Source organism: Branchiostoma belcheri, unplaced genomic scaffold, assembly GCF_001625305.1.
Source record: "Branchiostoma belcheri isolate BF01 breed outbred unplaced genomic scaffold, Haploidv18h27 scaffold24, whole genome shotgun sequence".
NCBI classification, from domain to species: Eukaryota; Metazoa; Chordata; class Leptocardii; order Amphioxiformes; family Branchiostomatidae; genus Branchiostoma; species Branchiostoma belcheri.
This window is the reverse complement of record NW_017803843.1, coordinates 1,839,199-1,856,011: the sequence shown is the minus strand read 5'-3', so window position 1 is coordinate 1,856,011 and position 16,813 is coordinate 1,839,199. Positions and strand designations below refer to the sequence as shown.

The following is a 16,813-nucleotide window of genomic DNA, read 5'->3' as shown; positions in this document are numbered from 1 at the left end:
AATGATTTTCAGTTACAGTTAAAATTCAGCTACCGAAAAAAGCTGTTCAGTTAGTTCATCCACAGGTGGTGACTACCAGTGATATCCCTCCATACCTTTCTGTCCAGCTGGTCATGGTTGCAGGTTGTTAATCAGCAGGAACTTTTCCTATCTAGTGGCTAAGAATTACTTACATCAAGTTTGTAGTCCAACTACCAAGCCTCCGACCTTAACTAACCTAAGATGAAGTACAAATGGAAACGTTGCATTCAGAAATCAGCCCAGAATTTCTACCTGAAATGCATTTAAACTGTGGCAACTGTTCCCAATGAAACAGGAATGTCTGTCTGTCTCATTTCAATCCTTTTTTCTTACCACAGTGGAACATGCATCTTAGCTTATAGGAAACATTCCAATTGCTTTTCTGAAATTACAGACTGTTACTGTCAGGCAGGAACTTGCAAATTAGCTTGTTATTTAGTTACCCATCAAGAGAGGCTTTCACCTTAGCAACAAGTTCACAAAAGTAAGAGGAAGAAATTCATGTGTAAATGTTGAAGAGGGTACCCAATGACTCCTAACAATGGATGGTCTGCCGTCTATTCTGGTCACTGTATTTGGCAGTTGAGAGAACTAAGCCGTGTAGGAGGGATGATGTATTCTTTATCGTGTGCTTTGATGATTAAACTTGGCCATGGCTTGTCACTTTCAATAAAGGAGGTTTAAGAAACAAACTGTGGGGTGCCACCAGTCGGGTTCTAAAGGTTGGAGAAAGAGTCATCAGACGCCTTCTGTATCCAAGACAAGACGGACCTCCAACAGTGAGGCGTGTTCTGGGTTGTGTGTGCCTTATGTACCCATAAATGGGAGATGACTGCATATGTCATGGTCATCCGTCGGAATCCTCTTATCTGAGAGACAGATACGACACAATGACACATCCAATCATTGGCCACCCTGGCTGCCACTCACAAGCAGGATCTCACTACCCACACAACAATGCTCCCTGCAGAGAAGAGAAAGGTCATGTCCATGAAATGCTTTCCAAGAAGCAAAGGCCTGTCACCTTAGTATATGTATCCTTTTCTCCTATGTCATTACCAGCAGTGAGATTACTTTGTTTTAATGTGTACCATATTTTTTTGCGGCTTATTCTCTCTAGTTCGTTTCCAATGTATTTCCATCTTTTCAATATTGCAGCTGACACTGACCCTGTACCTATCATGTGAGATTTCCTTTAAGCAGGCTTACGTCAGACAGAGTTGCCCTCCCCATGACCCATGATGCTCAGTGACTGTCTGTCCTTGTCCCTGACTCCTTCAGCATGCATCAATGAAGCCAGAACTTCCTTTCAGCTAGGTAACTCCAGACAAACCTGCCTCACATCTCTGCCAGTTTACAGAAGAACAAATTAAAAACTAATGACTTCAATGATTTCCATAGCCTGCATCTGCATCCTCTTCTGTAAGGCAAAACCAGGTCCTGACCAAATGTCTGATGGACTGATCAAGATCCTTGCAGCAATATCGGTTGTACCGACACAGGTTGTTCCCTTTGCCTTATTCCATCTGTTCATGAAACAGACTTTTTTTACTCAGATTCTCTTCCGATGGCAGTGTGTGCATGTATACAGTCACAGGACTGGGCTAGGATGAGTAAATGTATAAAACAAGAGTTCCACGACCTCATACCTTCGCCAAATGATGTTAACTCTTCCGGTTGATAAATTATACAATTTTAATCATTGATTTTGCAAATAAGAGCCTCATTTGCATGGATTATATCAGTTGGTCATATTCTCCACCCAATGACAGCCTTATCTTAATAAAAAGGCTATTATAGCCTTTCCTCAAATTATGCAAATGAGGTCATGATGTGAATGAATTATGTTTATTGATGTTTGCCTTCACTTAACTTCCAAATGTGGCAAGTCTGACATTCCCAGCAGTTACAACTATGAAATTATAAAAATTTCCAATTAATAATGTAATAATGCAAATTAGGTCTTTATTTACATAATCTATATCCTCAGATGTTTTTTTTTCGTTCTCAATTACATGTCAAAAGTGTTTCATAGTCCTATTATTGAACAAAGCAGATTTATAGAATTTCCTCATTGATTATACAAATTAGCTCCTGATTTGCATAATAGTCATATGATTATGTCAAGCATCACTTCAGCTACCTACATGTACATACAAAAAATCACAAGAATCTGTCAACCGGTTCTTGAGTTTTCCTCCTTTGAAAATTTTTACAACAAAATGCTCCTGCAGTTCCAGAACAAGCCGCTAGGGGACCCAAACTCATGTCATGTCTTCCCTACCCCAAGAGCTAGCTACCAATCAAAATTTGTGACCCTAGCATGTCCAGATCGTGAGATATCAAAACCGGAAGTTCTGCTGCAGTACCAACAAAAGCCGCCAGGGGGCCCAAAAATCTAATCATTTCTAGGTCTCATCAAGACCTACCCACCTACCAAGTTTCATGACAATGCATGAGTTTCTTGAGTTATGCTGTTCACAAACAGACAGACGGACAAACGGACAGACGGACAAACGGACAAATGCTGAAAACTGAAAACATAACCTTCTTGGCGAAGGTAACTAGTGGCTTATGTCTATCCATATGTCTTAAACTTTGTTCTTTTACCTTTTGATTTAACGTCATTCCAACTTAACAAATGTTGGAATGACATTATCAATGAAATAGGAGTCAGACACAATCAATTCTTGACTTCGAAGCAATATACACATTGGTTAGATAAATGGACAGTGGCAGACAGAGAAGTACTGCATGTGGTTTTCTTCATCCAAATTAGGGAAGGATGGTTAACTGACGTTTTCACATTTTTAGTGTAATAGGACAAACTGCACATGGAACAAAGGTTTAATGAGCTTGGTTTAACTGGATGCCCTTTAAGTTAAAGTAATGCCCTGCATACAAACTTTGCCCTTCTTGCCCGACAGTTGATAAAACCAGCTGACACTGTTCATGTGACCTGTGGAATTCTCCAATCCTGTATGTCCTGACTGGTTAACATCACACAGTTTGAAGCACCTGAGTTATAGCAGACACACAGTCAGGTGGAGTGGATTAACAGTGTGTCTAACAGGCTCTGACTAGGCGAGTACCTGTGCTATCAGCTTTGATTAAGGTGAAACCTTGAGATTGATCGTCTTAAGCCCAAAGTAAAGTTCAGTAAAGTTTAGGTCCAGACTTTTAAACAAGCCAGTTCACAAGATCTACATTTACTTGTTAATGTGACTGGGTTGGTATGAACATTCCATATACCAAAAATTAGGATATTTGAGGGTGGCTTGAGATGGGTCTATCTGTATATAGTTTCACATGGTCACCAGTTAGAATGAGGCAGACCGGTTCAGTAGCACGGGACATTGAAAGTCTGTCTTCAGCAGACTTTGAGGGCCAGCCATTAACATGGCAACAATGGGAGGGAAAGCACCATACTGAGGGTTTATCCCTGTCCATAAACTTGACCTTCAAGTATCTGGTGAAAGGTTGTTACAGGAAGGAAATATACTCAAGGATGTCCTACAGACATGACATTTCACTACATGTACTAGTAGTAGATGAAGTGACTAACCTTGCAGTTTCTTTTGCAGGGACTCCAGAGCGTACATGGACTGTTGGTGAGTGCGGCGCAGTCGCTCATTCTCCTCTTCCAACTGGAACACAGACATGTGACCTTACCATTCATGACCTTCACAAGTTGTGATCTTCAACATGTACTAGGCCACCTATTAACTAACTCATTGCACAATAAGGCAGCAACAGACAATATCAAGTTTTAAATCTTAGTAGGGAGCACTTCGATACCAATGATGCCATGTTGATCACACACAAGAGCAAATGATACTGAGGGGAAGCACATTCCAATGTAACATCACACTGACAACCGTATGCAATATAATCCCAAGGAAAACCTGTACTACCTACTCCCAGCTATCAATGGTTTACAAATAACTATAACAACTGCTGCTGCATTACATGACATTAGAAGGAAAATACCAGTAGCAGTCTGTACATGACAATTCTCCAAATTCTCAACATGAGATGTGTGTCATTCACAGTAGTGCTGTTGTCCAGGGTTTCTTCCATGAATGCAGCTTTCATCAGAAATATGATCCAGTATGTTCACCACAGTCATGGGAATTATGTGGTAGTTTCCCATTTCCCAAGTCCCTCCATCAAAAGACATTATGTGTCATATTATACAACAGAGTGTGACAAGGAACTCTAACATGTTAATGAATACCTATACAGTCATAATGGTACATCTAAGATCTTAGATATGGAAATAGCCATCTCTGTTATGTCTACAACATTACATGTTATGTACATGTATGTCTAATCTCACCTCTCCCAGCTTGTTGTAAACCCATTCCTTAATCTTAGCTGCCTTCTTTTCCACCATCTCTCCTTCCTGAGCACGAAGTTCCTTCTGCAGAATAAAATGGAAAAAGTTACTATTATAATTAAGGAAATAATTTTTCATATTCAATACTGAGTTTGAATATACCAGGTAACAATTATATATATGGATCTGATTGACAACTGCTTTTAAACAGAGGAAATCTGAACAGGAAGGGAAAATATACTTTGAAAGCTTACAGTCAAAATCCCCTTATCTAAATGTACACATCAAAACAACACCTGTCACCACATTTTTTACAGGCAGCCATCACAAGGTCACCTTTTCATTAGCCAGTTAGCCCAAATTTCTTTCACACTGCCCTGAGTTACACCCCTGCATGGTGAAAACTGTCCAAGGTTAACAAAAGGCTCCTCTGTAGGTGTGTACACAGGGCTGTACTGTTTTTGACATGGGTTGTAAAAAGCACCAGTCCTTGCCTCACTACTGGAAAATGTGGAAATGCATTTAATTTCACAGTGGTTATATTTGGCTTGGAAGGAAAGTGAGGTTTTTGCAGCATTTTAATTTGTGGTTGACACAATTCTGTTGTTCAGCAGTAATTATACAATTGGCGGTGTCATAAATTCAAGGTGGAGAGATTACCACAAAAAAAGAGGGAAAAAAAACCAATGCAAAAAGTTTCTGCATTTACAGTATCAGTGAGGTATCTGACTGTAGTAGGAAGCTCTCCGTGGTCTGAACAAACAGTTCCCTCCCCATAGTTGACAAACTGACAAGCTACCCCTTCCACAAGGAAACATGTAAATCCTTTGCCAAACTATTACAGAAAACATGCTAGCTCCAGTACAGGTGTCAGGTCTGGGACCTCACAAATAAACATCACAAAGGACTAGCTACACAGCCTGATCAGTCTTAGGTACACACTGTAGGGAAGAAATTGGAGACCTTGTCCTCATGTGACCTTACTACCTCATTATATCAGTATTCATTAGAATGTTCCCAAACGGAATGCCTTATCAGGCTTAGACAGGTTCATGGTGTGTCCTGGCCTCTGTGAACTTGTAAATAGAATTATGACAGCTTGTCAGAATTACATATCCCCAAAGGAACAACAGGCAGCAGTCCTGCTAACATTTGTGGGTACAGGCCTATCCTGCCAACTTCCAAGACCAACCTCTTGAAGTTCCTTCTCTCAAATGTTCTCCAATATCAGTAAAAGGAACAAAGGTATAAATAAGACATGTGGCACCTACTTTAACTCATTGAATGAGAGTCATTCATGAACTTAAAGCTTCAACCCCGTGGTTACTTCTACAAACTTGTCCTTCAGTTATAAGTGGTTAGGGCACTTTGCATGCTAATACATTGTAATACATCTTCAGTGTTAACCTTGTCATTTGTCCTGCCCACATCTTTTTGTACACTTTTAAGGCTATTATTCTCCACCTTTATTTACACATAAAGCAAGCCAAGGTGAGGATAGTTATCTATAGTTGGAGATCAGTTGGGATCAGTGGCCCTGTGAATACTTGTGGCTTCAATGTTTACATTTACCTAACTTGTAGGATGCCAGAACCATGCCTTTTTAACAGGAAAGGTGTCCGTGTCAGTGACCACATCTGTGGTTTCCTGAAACACTGGTCATGTTCACGTTCTCCCCAACCATCCAGGAACGCCACGACTGAATGGAATTCATGCCTTTGGAATGTTTTGTTGCCTCGGCAGTAACTGAATTGAAACATTTACCCACATGGCTTAAGGTACATTGCAGCATCTCATTAGCCACTGTTTGACTCTGGTTACCTGCATTTAAGGTTGTTGTACACATGACATACAGGATGACCACTTGAGGGGCCTACAAGACATAATCCTTGAGTAAACTTGTAAGACATGGGGGTGTGACCAGGTGATCATACAGGTGACAGAACTCGAGGAGGGGAGCAAACTTCCTGCTGATGATTTAATCAGTTTGTCCACGACAACTACTAGATGTCCCCACCCTAGTTGCGGATGATTTTCATGGATATGTTAACATGATTTTAAAGAGCTTTAGCATCTAGGTATGTTACTTTTACAACCTTGACATAAAGCAGAACATTTCTTGGCATAATTAATCCTCTCTCTCTTGCCAACAAGTCAACAGGGTTGCTGCTAAAACAATCCAGTGTACCTGGTGGGTTGAAACAGGTGTGAGAAAGTAAACATGTTCTGATCTGTTGTCTTGTCTGAGGAGACATGGGAAGCTCAGGGTTTCTTCTTGCCTATTTCACAGCTTTTAAAGTTTTATTCTGCCATTCCAAGCTATTTTCACATCATTAGGAGTTCTTACGAAGTCACAAAAGTTTACAGTATACATGATAGATCTGATGATAACAAGATATGCTACAGATAAAAGTGACAATTAACCTGTTCCTCCAGCTGTATCTCTAACTTGACGATGACGTCATCCTTCTCCCTGCAGGCTGTCTCCAGCTCCTGGATGCGCACGAACAGAGCGCTGGTGGACTGCCGCACGTCGATGTTCTGGGTCACCTGCTTCTGCTCCATCACTCGTAACTGTGTAACACAAAGGAACACAACATGAGCCAACACAAAGATCAGCTAGCTACGATGTTATCTTGACCAGCACCCGTAGAATGTAGTACTGAACATCACCGTCATATATTACTCCAGGGCAATATCCCTCACAGTTTATCACACCAGCTCATCAAACCCTGGAGCGAAAAATACCATTCTTGATAACAGATATTTATCTTAACTTAGGATACATATATCATGAAGGCAAAGGATGGCCTTTCATATTTGATCAATATAGGAGACTGGTCAACATGTACAATGAACACTAGTTGGTATCAAAAAGTCTTGCCAAAGTGCACAAGAACTGTAGTTTTGAGAGAAGATGCAATTTACGACATAACAGGATCAGGTGACGATATTGATCCAGAAGCCTTTAGGAACATTGGGAATGCAGCATCCTGCATTAACTAGCAAATCATAGGCCTTCAATTCACTTCACCATTAGCTAAAATGATTGTGATACCACATATTCTAAAGATGGATATAGGGTCAGGGGCTTTCTGCTTTGACCTGCAGTATACATATGTACCGATCAATAGTCTGAGAGGAGGATGGTAATGTAACAGTACAGGATAGAGGCAAGGGCCAGAAAGGGCACCTGCATATTGATCCATGTCTGGTCAGGGACAGGTTGATTTTGAAGGAGGTGACCTTGCTACATCTATCTGTCTATGAACCAGTACAGAACATACTGACATCAATAGTTCATAATGGCTTCCATTCTTTAGGTACTCTCTAGGTTATCATAGGAATTATAGCAAGAACTTCATCATCATTCAAGTTTTATAGAGATACAGATCTATTACTCCCTGTACATTTTGAGATTTTACCTTTGCTCTGACAGTTGTGCAATCACAAATGTTGGTTTGTCCAATGTCCAATCTGCTAACAATTTTGGAACTATCTTCCCTTGGACAGCTGTCAGTGTCTCCAGGACTTCCTACACAGACACAACCTCTCTCCTCTTACAAGGGTTGACTCACCACTTACAAATACATGTATCAAAGTACTGTACCTTGAAAGTATGCCAAGAGGTCTTTTTGAACCATCTGTACATTAGACATACCAGAGAGGTGCATCATATGAACCAGTAGACGCAGACGAACTACGCGCCAAAACTGTTGACATAATCAAGAAGGCCAAACTACCTCCTAGTAATATCAGTCATGAAGAGAAGGAAGCACTGTCCGATCTCAGGCAAGACAAAACGGTCATCATTCTTCCTGCTGACAAAGGAAGAGCAACAGTTGTTATGAACAGAAGAGACTACGAGCAGAAGGCTTCACAACTCCTCAGCGATACTAACACCTACACTGAGTTACAGAAGGATCCTACACCCCAATACAAGAGAAAGCTGATCACGATTCTACAGAATCTGGAAAAGGAAGGTGTAATCAGCAAGATCCTGAAGTTGAAGTTGTATCCTACATCTGAGGACACTCCAAAGTTCTATGGCCTACCTAAGATCCACAAGGTAGGGGCACCTCTGCGACCCATCATTTCATGCATAGGATCTATTTCTTACCATGTGGCCAAGCTCGTTGCCGACATTATAAGCCCTCTAGTTGGCAAGAATCAGTACCATATTAAGAATTCCAAACATTTCGTAAATAAGATCAGTGAGTTAACCGTCGGTGATGACGAGGAAATGGTATCGTATGACGTCACTGCACTATTTACAAGCACTCCCATCCACGAAGCAATTGACGTTATCGAGGAACGACTTAAGAATGACGAGACTCTCTCGGAAAGGACGAACCTTGGTGTAACACAGGTGGTAGAACTTTTACGATTCTGTCTCACCACGACGTACTTCGTCTTCAGCGGTACTTACTACAAACAAGTGGAAGGCGCCGCGATGGGGTCACCCGTCTCCCCCATCGTGGCAAACCTCTTCATGGAGCACTTTGAGGAAGTGGCCATTTCCACTGCACCCAACCCTCCCAAATTCTGGGGCCGCTACGTTGATGACACGTTTGTGATCCAGAAGAAGGACAGGATAGAGGAATTCACCGCTCACATTAACCAGGTTAATAGTGCCATCAAGTTCACGGTCGAGAGGGAGAAAGAAGGGAAGTTACCGATGTTGGACACTTTGATCCACCGAAGGCCGGATGGCTCACTCTATGCCACTATCTACCGGAAACCAACCCATACAGATTTGTATCTGAACTTCTCAAGCCACCATCCTCTTCAGCACAAGATAGGTGTAGTGCGAACCCTCACTGACCGAGCCAATGTGATTGTCACCGAAGAGAGTGACAAAACCCTGGAAATCGAACACATACAAAATGCACTCTCGGTATGTGGATACCCAGAATGGATGTTTCAGGCCTGTAAGACAAAACGTTGTAAGAGACCTAACAGAACTCCACCTGACCAGACAAGAGTGGTGCGCAGAGGGACAGTCAGCATTCCTTACATCAAGGGTATCTCTGAAACACTCATGCGACTGTACAGAAGCAAAGGGATACAGTGTCAGTTCAGACCGGTCAACACCATCAGACGGAACCTGGTAGCACCTAAAGACAAGATCAAGACGCTGGATCGGAGTGGAACGGTTTACCACATCCCATGTGCGGACTGCCCTGCAACATACGTAGGGGAGTCAGAGAGACCACTACGCGCCCGTCTACAGGAACACAAGAGACCGAGCTGTGTGTCGTCACCTGTTGTGGAGCACGTCGCCAGGAAGAAACACAACATAGACTGGGACAGGGTCAAAGTGCTGGATCAAGATTCCGATTGGTTTGCAAGGGGGATCCGGGAGGCAATCCAGATCCGCCGACAATGCAGTACCTTAAACAAGGACAGGGGGCGTCACTACCTAAAACCTGTATATGACTGTCTCTTGTCACGTGATTATCCCATCAAGTCACGTGACAAGAGAACTCCAAGACGAGATCTCAATCGGGTTGAAGAAGAGACAGTGTAACGTCTCGAAAGCTCCCCAGCATAGCTGAACTTTGTTGTGTGTATTCGTATAAATATTTTGTCAAAAATCATATGAACAGTTTATCTCTGATAGCAATGTAGTTAATATTGAATAGTACAAAAGGGATCAATCTGTGATTCAGTTAACCTTATACATCATGTTAACTTAACCATGTTTATAAATCCATTGCTATCTACATGCCATGTAAAAATGTATGCCATTTATATAGCCATATATATATATGTATGAAAGGAAGATCCTTTGCAGGCGGTAGCTTGTCAGTCGAGTTATGTCTGTAGTGACATACCAGGAGACAGGTGAGAAGTTCCTGCTAGCAGCTACACAAACACTCCTGTTTGCTTTTCTCTCACAGATTTCTCCTGTATAGTCTGCATGTAGTAGGTATGACTCCTCTAACTACAAATCATGGTTAAAACAGCTGTCAAGAAGGTTACTGAGAGTCAAGCAGGCCAAATTTGCAGTCTCTTTGCACACATACAATTCATACATACATTGACTTAGGAATACTGAAAACAACACTACATTTGTAATTGTAATGAGAAAAAAAATGTGCTATCCTAAAATTAAAAAAAAAGGGAATTACAAGTTATCAACATCTAGGAACAAAATCATAATTAAGTTTTATATATACAGGACAGTGTTTTCTTCCCAAAAGTTCAAAGAAACCACAAATCCATCAACATCATCTGATTATCACAGAGAGCCAGGCCATATGTTACAAGACAGCTTCTCCTCTCCTTACCAACCATCTTTTCATCTTCAAGGGCTTACCTTGCAAACTAATTAATTAGAGGATGGATATATCTTTGGTCTAATACAGGTCACTGGAGCAAGGTTACAGGTATTGAGGTCAGTTATGTTTTCTCCCCCAGAATACAACAGCATGTAACCTATCATCCTGTAGGAAACATGTGCTTGAACCTGATAAAATCTCTTGAACTTTTTCTTATCAGCCTTCCCCTTGCATTCCTACTCCACCCACACAGTCTCCCCAAGAGGCCAGCCTCCCAAACAAGGCTTGACATCACCCCTCACCCAGCTTCAGCTGTTACTCAGGTTGGTGGAGTACAGTTCTGTTGTGGAAACTGTAACATCCCTCAGGACCGCCGGAGTTACTCTGATTTAGCCATTTCCTCCTGTCCACCCTCTGATGCAGACTCTCCACCTACAGTAAGTGTTGTTACCACAGGTAGAACTCCCATGATCATTTGAAGCTATGTAATGGATTTGACCTTGCAAGAACCCTCCCCCTCCCCTGCCAAAACTGGGAGTCACTCCCCTAGGCCTCCTTTCTTGCTGGGCCATAAGACTTTATGGTTAGATGATTTGCATTCTTAGATTTAGATCCTCAGAGTGGATATTAAGTCACAGAAATAACACAATGTACATGATGGGAATTTGTTCAGGAGTTGATCATGAGTGTGACCCCTCAGAAATGGTTGATGATGATGATACCGTATTATGCAAGCAATACTGACTACGGTACTACCAGGCAGTAGCAACTACTTAGTAAGCTGAATCTTAAACAGCATTACAATCTTTATGAATTGTAGCTAACAAGGTAATATAGATGCAATGCTTGTTTATCTGTCCTTCTCTGTAGCAATACTGTAACAATAGCTTTATCCAACCATATTATGTTCTGCTGATAAAGCTTTAGGGAAACACAGAATTTATATCTCCAAGACTAAAAATCTAAGACCACCAAAAAGTTGGACAGCTTCCACCTGTGTGCCAGATTTGGCCTGAGCTAACAGACATAACAGGTGGGTAGAGCCTCTCCCACAGATGTGGCCAGGAGATGACATCAGCTATAATGGGTGCCAACAGAAGCCACAGGAAATTTTGGCTCAAGCAAAAGATCAGAGACATGCTAACAATAGTGATGGTAGAGAGAAGAGAAGAAAATGGCAGACAAGGGATTGTCTCATCATGCAATTGAAAATCAAATAGAATACTAGTACCAGAATGGTTGTGGCCTTGGAGGACTTCCACAGGGAAAGGCTTTTTTTTTAAATCTCAGGAACAGCATAGTTGTTAATGTAAGTGATGCAGATTTTATCAACTCCAAGGACAGAACTGAAGTGTTACTGTTATGTGGTATTTATGACATGTAGCTAATAGTATGCACTTTAGATTTAAAAAATCTCATTTTATGCATTTTGCTCAGTGACAAAGTTTTAGACAGTTTTTATATAGGTACTGCCATGTTTTTGAAGCTTGATATATTTCACATATTTTACTGTAACAAACACATTCAAAGCTGCATAAATGGCGATGAAACAAGTGTTGGTCGATTTGTAAAAGTTCTTGACTGTGGTGGAAATTAGAGCAAAGGTGCTGCCCACCCATCCACACAGTGCTCAGCAGGCCATCATGCCTGACAAACTAGGCCACTTGCCAACTTCTCTTTAATGAGCATTTTCGGTCCCAATTAGAGGCAGGACTATGGATGAAATTGTTGTTATGCTGAGATTTTCTTTCAGAGAACGTCACCTGTTGACAATTACCAGTAACAATGCAAGCTTGCGCCAGTGCACTACCCTGTCCATGGTACAATGCAAGAAAATAAAAGCCTTTAAAAACTTTCAGCAATTGTGCAGTGTGTCTTTCTTGCTACCTGACTTGAGTATGTATGTGTGTGTGTGCCATTATTATAATGCAGTTATTGTATAGTCTGAACTTGAAACTTTTATCCCTGTTCAAGTATTTGTACAGTAGAGGCTGCATTAGTAGCTATAGCTGGCTATAGCCACCACTATACTGCTCTTTATGTGGGACTGATTACATAATTGTACAAATTGGAAAGCCTTTCTGACTATGGCAGAAGACAGCACTGACAATAAGAGTGCTATTATGCTATATCATCAATGCACTTGTCTATATCTCATTCGCATGATTAGAATATCTACTGACTCACCTGTACATCAGTAGACTTATACAAATACAGAGACATTTTAGTTTACACACCTGCTCCTCTGCTTTGTCTGCCTTAGCATCAGCCTCCTGCACTCTCCTTTCCAGCTCCTGCATCTGAAACATAGGAAGTGAAACAACATTAGAACTGACACAGTTGAAATACATGTTGACTATTCTTTAGTTGTATGATTCAGTCAAATGGTACTTACTGGAAATGGAAGTTGAATAGAATGACGGTTATCCACACACCCACAGCAGATCATCGTTAAATCACTCCAACAATACTGTCTCCAACTTTCACAGACTCAAGTGCCTGCATGGTAAAGCGTAGACTTGATTTAGAGCGACCATGTGGTCTTCTCCTTATATGGGTTTGACCTGCTGTTGGCTGCACATAAATGTTGAGCCTGCTTGCAGGACTTGTTCAATGCCCAGCTCATGACACAGACATAACACTGCCATCATTGTGTACCACACAGAATGACAAGGCAGTTGACTTGACATGTTGGCACACTTGCAGTCATTGGCAGCACTGATTGAAATGCCATGTGGCAGACAACCTCATGATGTAAGAAGATATACCCATAATTCATTGACAAAATCCAATCACCTGTGGATGCAATAAGCCTAGAAAGAGAAATACGATATAAGATGGCAATATTTACCGAAGAAATGAGCTTTTCATGTGTATATCTGTAGCTTGGTAGGAGACATAAACATGGCTATAAAGAAGTCTCTGATGCTTACAGAATTTCAAAGAAACTTGGCATCAAACTCTCTTTGCTAAGACCAAGGAGGTTCTACAGAACAGGCTCAGGCAAAGCTACTACATTGTACCACTTTTCCAGCCTTATAGTTACACAGTTGCCAGCTGTACAAAACACATACACAACCTAACAGGTAATACTTGGTCATATGCTTGGTCATACAACTTTACCAGCAAGTAACAAGTCCATGATTGTATACATGTCTGCAAGAAGATAAATAAAGAGAAGTTTTTCAATATCAACATGTTCACTGTTTACAAATACATTATCACATGGCTAACTCTGAAATCGTTAATCTTTTATTAGTGACAATGGTCTGATAAATATGGAATATTTTCTCAAATATAGATATCATATCTGCAGAATGTGAGTGGTTGGTTGTTTCCCTGTCTGTCGCAGCGTGACACCAGCTGACTCAGTGTGTGTACTGGCAGGCCCTGAAAGCCAAGTAGGAGTGATGCCATGCTGCAGGAATGTCATGGAAACAAAAAAGTCAATGTGTCCATCGCTTTGTGAAGCCAACTCACGGCCCCATGAGGTGCCCGGGAAAATGTAACACTTGAACTAGGTATGTTGATCCCAAAATAGACGCTGGTAATGAGGAAACCAGAGCAGTGCTTGTAGGTACTGATACCCACTGGATATAATAAATCATGGTCATGTTTGTAGGGCAGGAAACTTGTCCATTTACCTGCCAGACCAGTGCATATAGCTCCAAGCCTAAGGTATACCATTACTGCCACAGTGTGTCTATAACATGAGTAAGCAGGTATTCCTGTAACTCTTCAGGTAGCAACAAGTAATCCCGCATTGCAAAGTCCTAAAATAGACAGAATCTTGACCTTGAACCTAAGACTTGTTGTTACAACGGATTTTGGGATTAAGGCGATGAAAAATGCGATGAGAAATACAAACTTAAATGCTGTAGACATGGTGCAGAACAAAGCCATATTTTTATAATAACTTATATGTAATTACAAGGCAGCAATATCCTTGAATATTCACAATTTACCAGACTAGGTTACAAATATACAAATGTACTTTGAAGTTCACTGCTGGTTGATCACAATGTGTGAAATAAGAATTCAAACTACTTTTGTTACATTACATACATGGGACAGTTACCATTTGTAACCTTTATGTCCCATCAGATACCACACTGCATGAACAATCAGGCATATATCAAATTAAGCCAGCACGTTATTACTTTAAACCCTGATAATAATATATGATATCAGTAATCACAGCTGTCATACTGTGTAACCAGGCGACCATTATGTAAGCACAAGGCAACCCAAATTTTCATTTTGCTGCATAATATATGACTGCATGACGATATGAAAATTAATTTCTTTAATCATATGATTGTTATCACCTTGTGGGATAAAGAGTTCACAGATTATTGTTCCTTTAGTAGCCTTTTCAATTATTGATATGGTCATTATATGCAGCTGTTATGTTCAATATATCCATTCATGCTGATATGGTGCATTATCATGCATCAAATCAACTATAATTGTAAATCATCATCTTCAATTCCAAATTATACAAATTGACCATGATACACATCTCTAAAAAGCAAACCCATAGTAAACCATGACAATTGATTAATTTGTGATTAAACAATGAACTGCCATCACCAACCGTGATGTCATCAATTCTATCATAATATTCTAGCTTTTCAGAGATACAATTCTTAAAACCACTAAATCTACATCCCCACAGCCTTGCAATTTTATCCAGTAAACTGTACTAAACTGAGTAAACATAATTACCCTGAAATCTTACATGCCTGTCAATGGCAGTACTAGTGGGCCTACTACTACCGTAGCCACATATTGCTTTGCAGAAGAGTGCAAAACCTTGTTCCCTGTACAAGACTGTAGGGAATGCAAGCATTCATTGTGAAAGGTCCCCTTCCATTAGCTGATAACCTTGAAATTGGGATATATATTGATGGAGGGAGCAGGTCAAAGCCTGACAGCCACATCTGATAGGGACATCTGGCTCTGGGCTCTCCACATTAGTTCACCTCTGATACCAGTATAGCAACTCAGCAAGAAGGTTACTGGTCAGTCGTATTTGTTGGTTGGTTTGTGATTTATAAAATAAATGTATTTCTTTCTTCTTCCCCCTTGTTTGCTTGTTTAATGTTTCTCAGTACTGTAGGCCTTTGCTTGATTCAAACCCAGGGATGTCCTAAAGCATTTTATCTAGTATTGTGGGGTACATAAAGTAAGAGTTAAATATTGCTTGTCAGAGGTTCGCCAAGGTAGCTTTTATGTATGATTTATTCATGTATGATAAATCAAGAGTAGTGTAGGGTCAGGGCAGTGAGCATGTCCCATCTAGGGCATCAGTACATCTGGCCTTCAATTTCAAGCTTGACCAAGTCTGTGGCATTACTACTTTCATTCTAGTCACTGAGTCTGTTGAATTCTTACAAATATAATTTAATAGTTGCTAACTACAATTATAACAGCTTTACCTCATTAATATTTATTTACCTTCTTACCTATGTAGGTATATTATATGTATTGGTCTTTCCTCCTCTATAGTTACCAAGACATGATCTTACTAAATAATTTGTTTACTCTGTCTACTCCCCCTTAGTATTCAAGCTATGATCTATCCAAATTCAAGGTTGTGCAGGAATAGGACACTCAGTAGCCTGGTAATATTTCATAAGCACTTGCAGCGGGGGTCATAACAAGGCTCTGACATGTAGATCTGACAGTGCACATTCAGGCAGGCCGGGCATTGTTACTCAGTGACATTTCAAAACACCTGCGAAAGGTGTTCTCCCATTTCAGAGTGAGGGTGCAAGCACCAGCCCTAGACAATGGTCACCACTTATCAAAACAAACACAGGACTTGTTTTGTCAACATCTAATTCTGGGGTAAGAAGTGGACATCCTGTCCCTGCTGATTATATTCTGTGTACCCACTTCTGTTAGATACAATGTACCCACCTTCATTCTTTACCCCACTCACATCCACATGACTGTTTAAAGAAGTGCTTCCTTTTTTTCCTGGGACACTGTTTGACCAGCAGCTATTGTTCTGCCCATAAAGGCTACTACATACATACATATACAACTACTTCCTTCCAATTGTCTAAAGTTGTACCAGTCTGTACCAGAGTCTGTTTTAAAGGTTAATAGATGTGCATAACATTAAACAAAGCCATATTCCAGGTGATCAATACTTGTGAAG

At 40.7% G+C, this 16,813-nt stretch overlaps 1 protein-coding gene across 1 annotated transcript in view; it reads right to left on the bottom strand.

The window, feature by feature from the left end:
- Positions 1–16,813, bottom strand: part of LOC109470934 (pleckstrin homology domain-containing family H member 1-like) — a 77,910-nt gene that overhangs the window by 43,924 nt on the left and 17,173 nt on the right. The window contains exons 2-5 of the mRNA XM_019770031.1: positions 12,882–12,944; positions 6,785–6,934; positions 4,361–4,444; positions 3,587–3,668 (exon numbers count right to left, since the gene is read on the bottom strand). Coding sequence (XP_019625590.1) covers positions 3,587–3,668; positions 4,361–4,444; positions 6,785–6,934; positions 12,882–12,944 — 379 coding nt within the window. The remainder of the gene's footprint in view (positions 1–3,586; positions 3,669–4,360; positions 4,445–6,784; positions 6,935–12,881; positions 12,945–16,813) is intronic.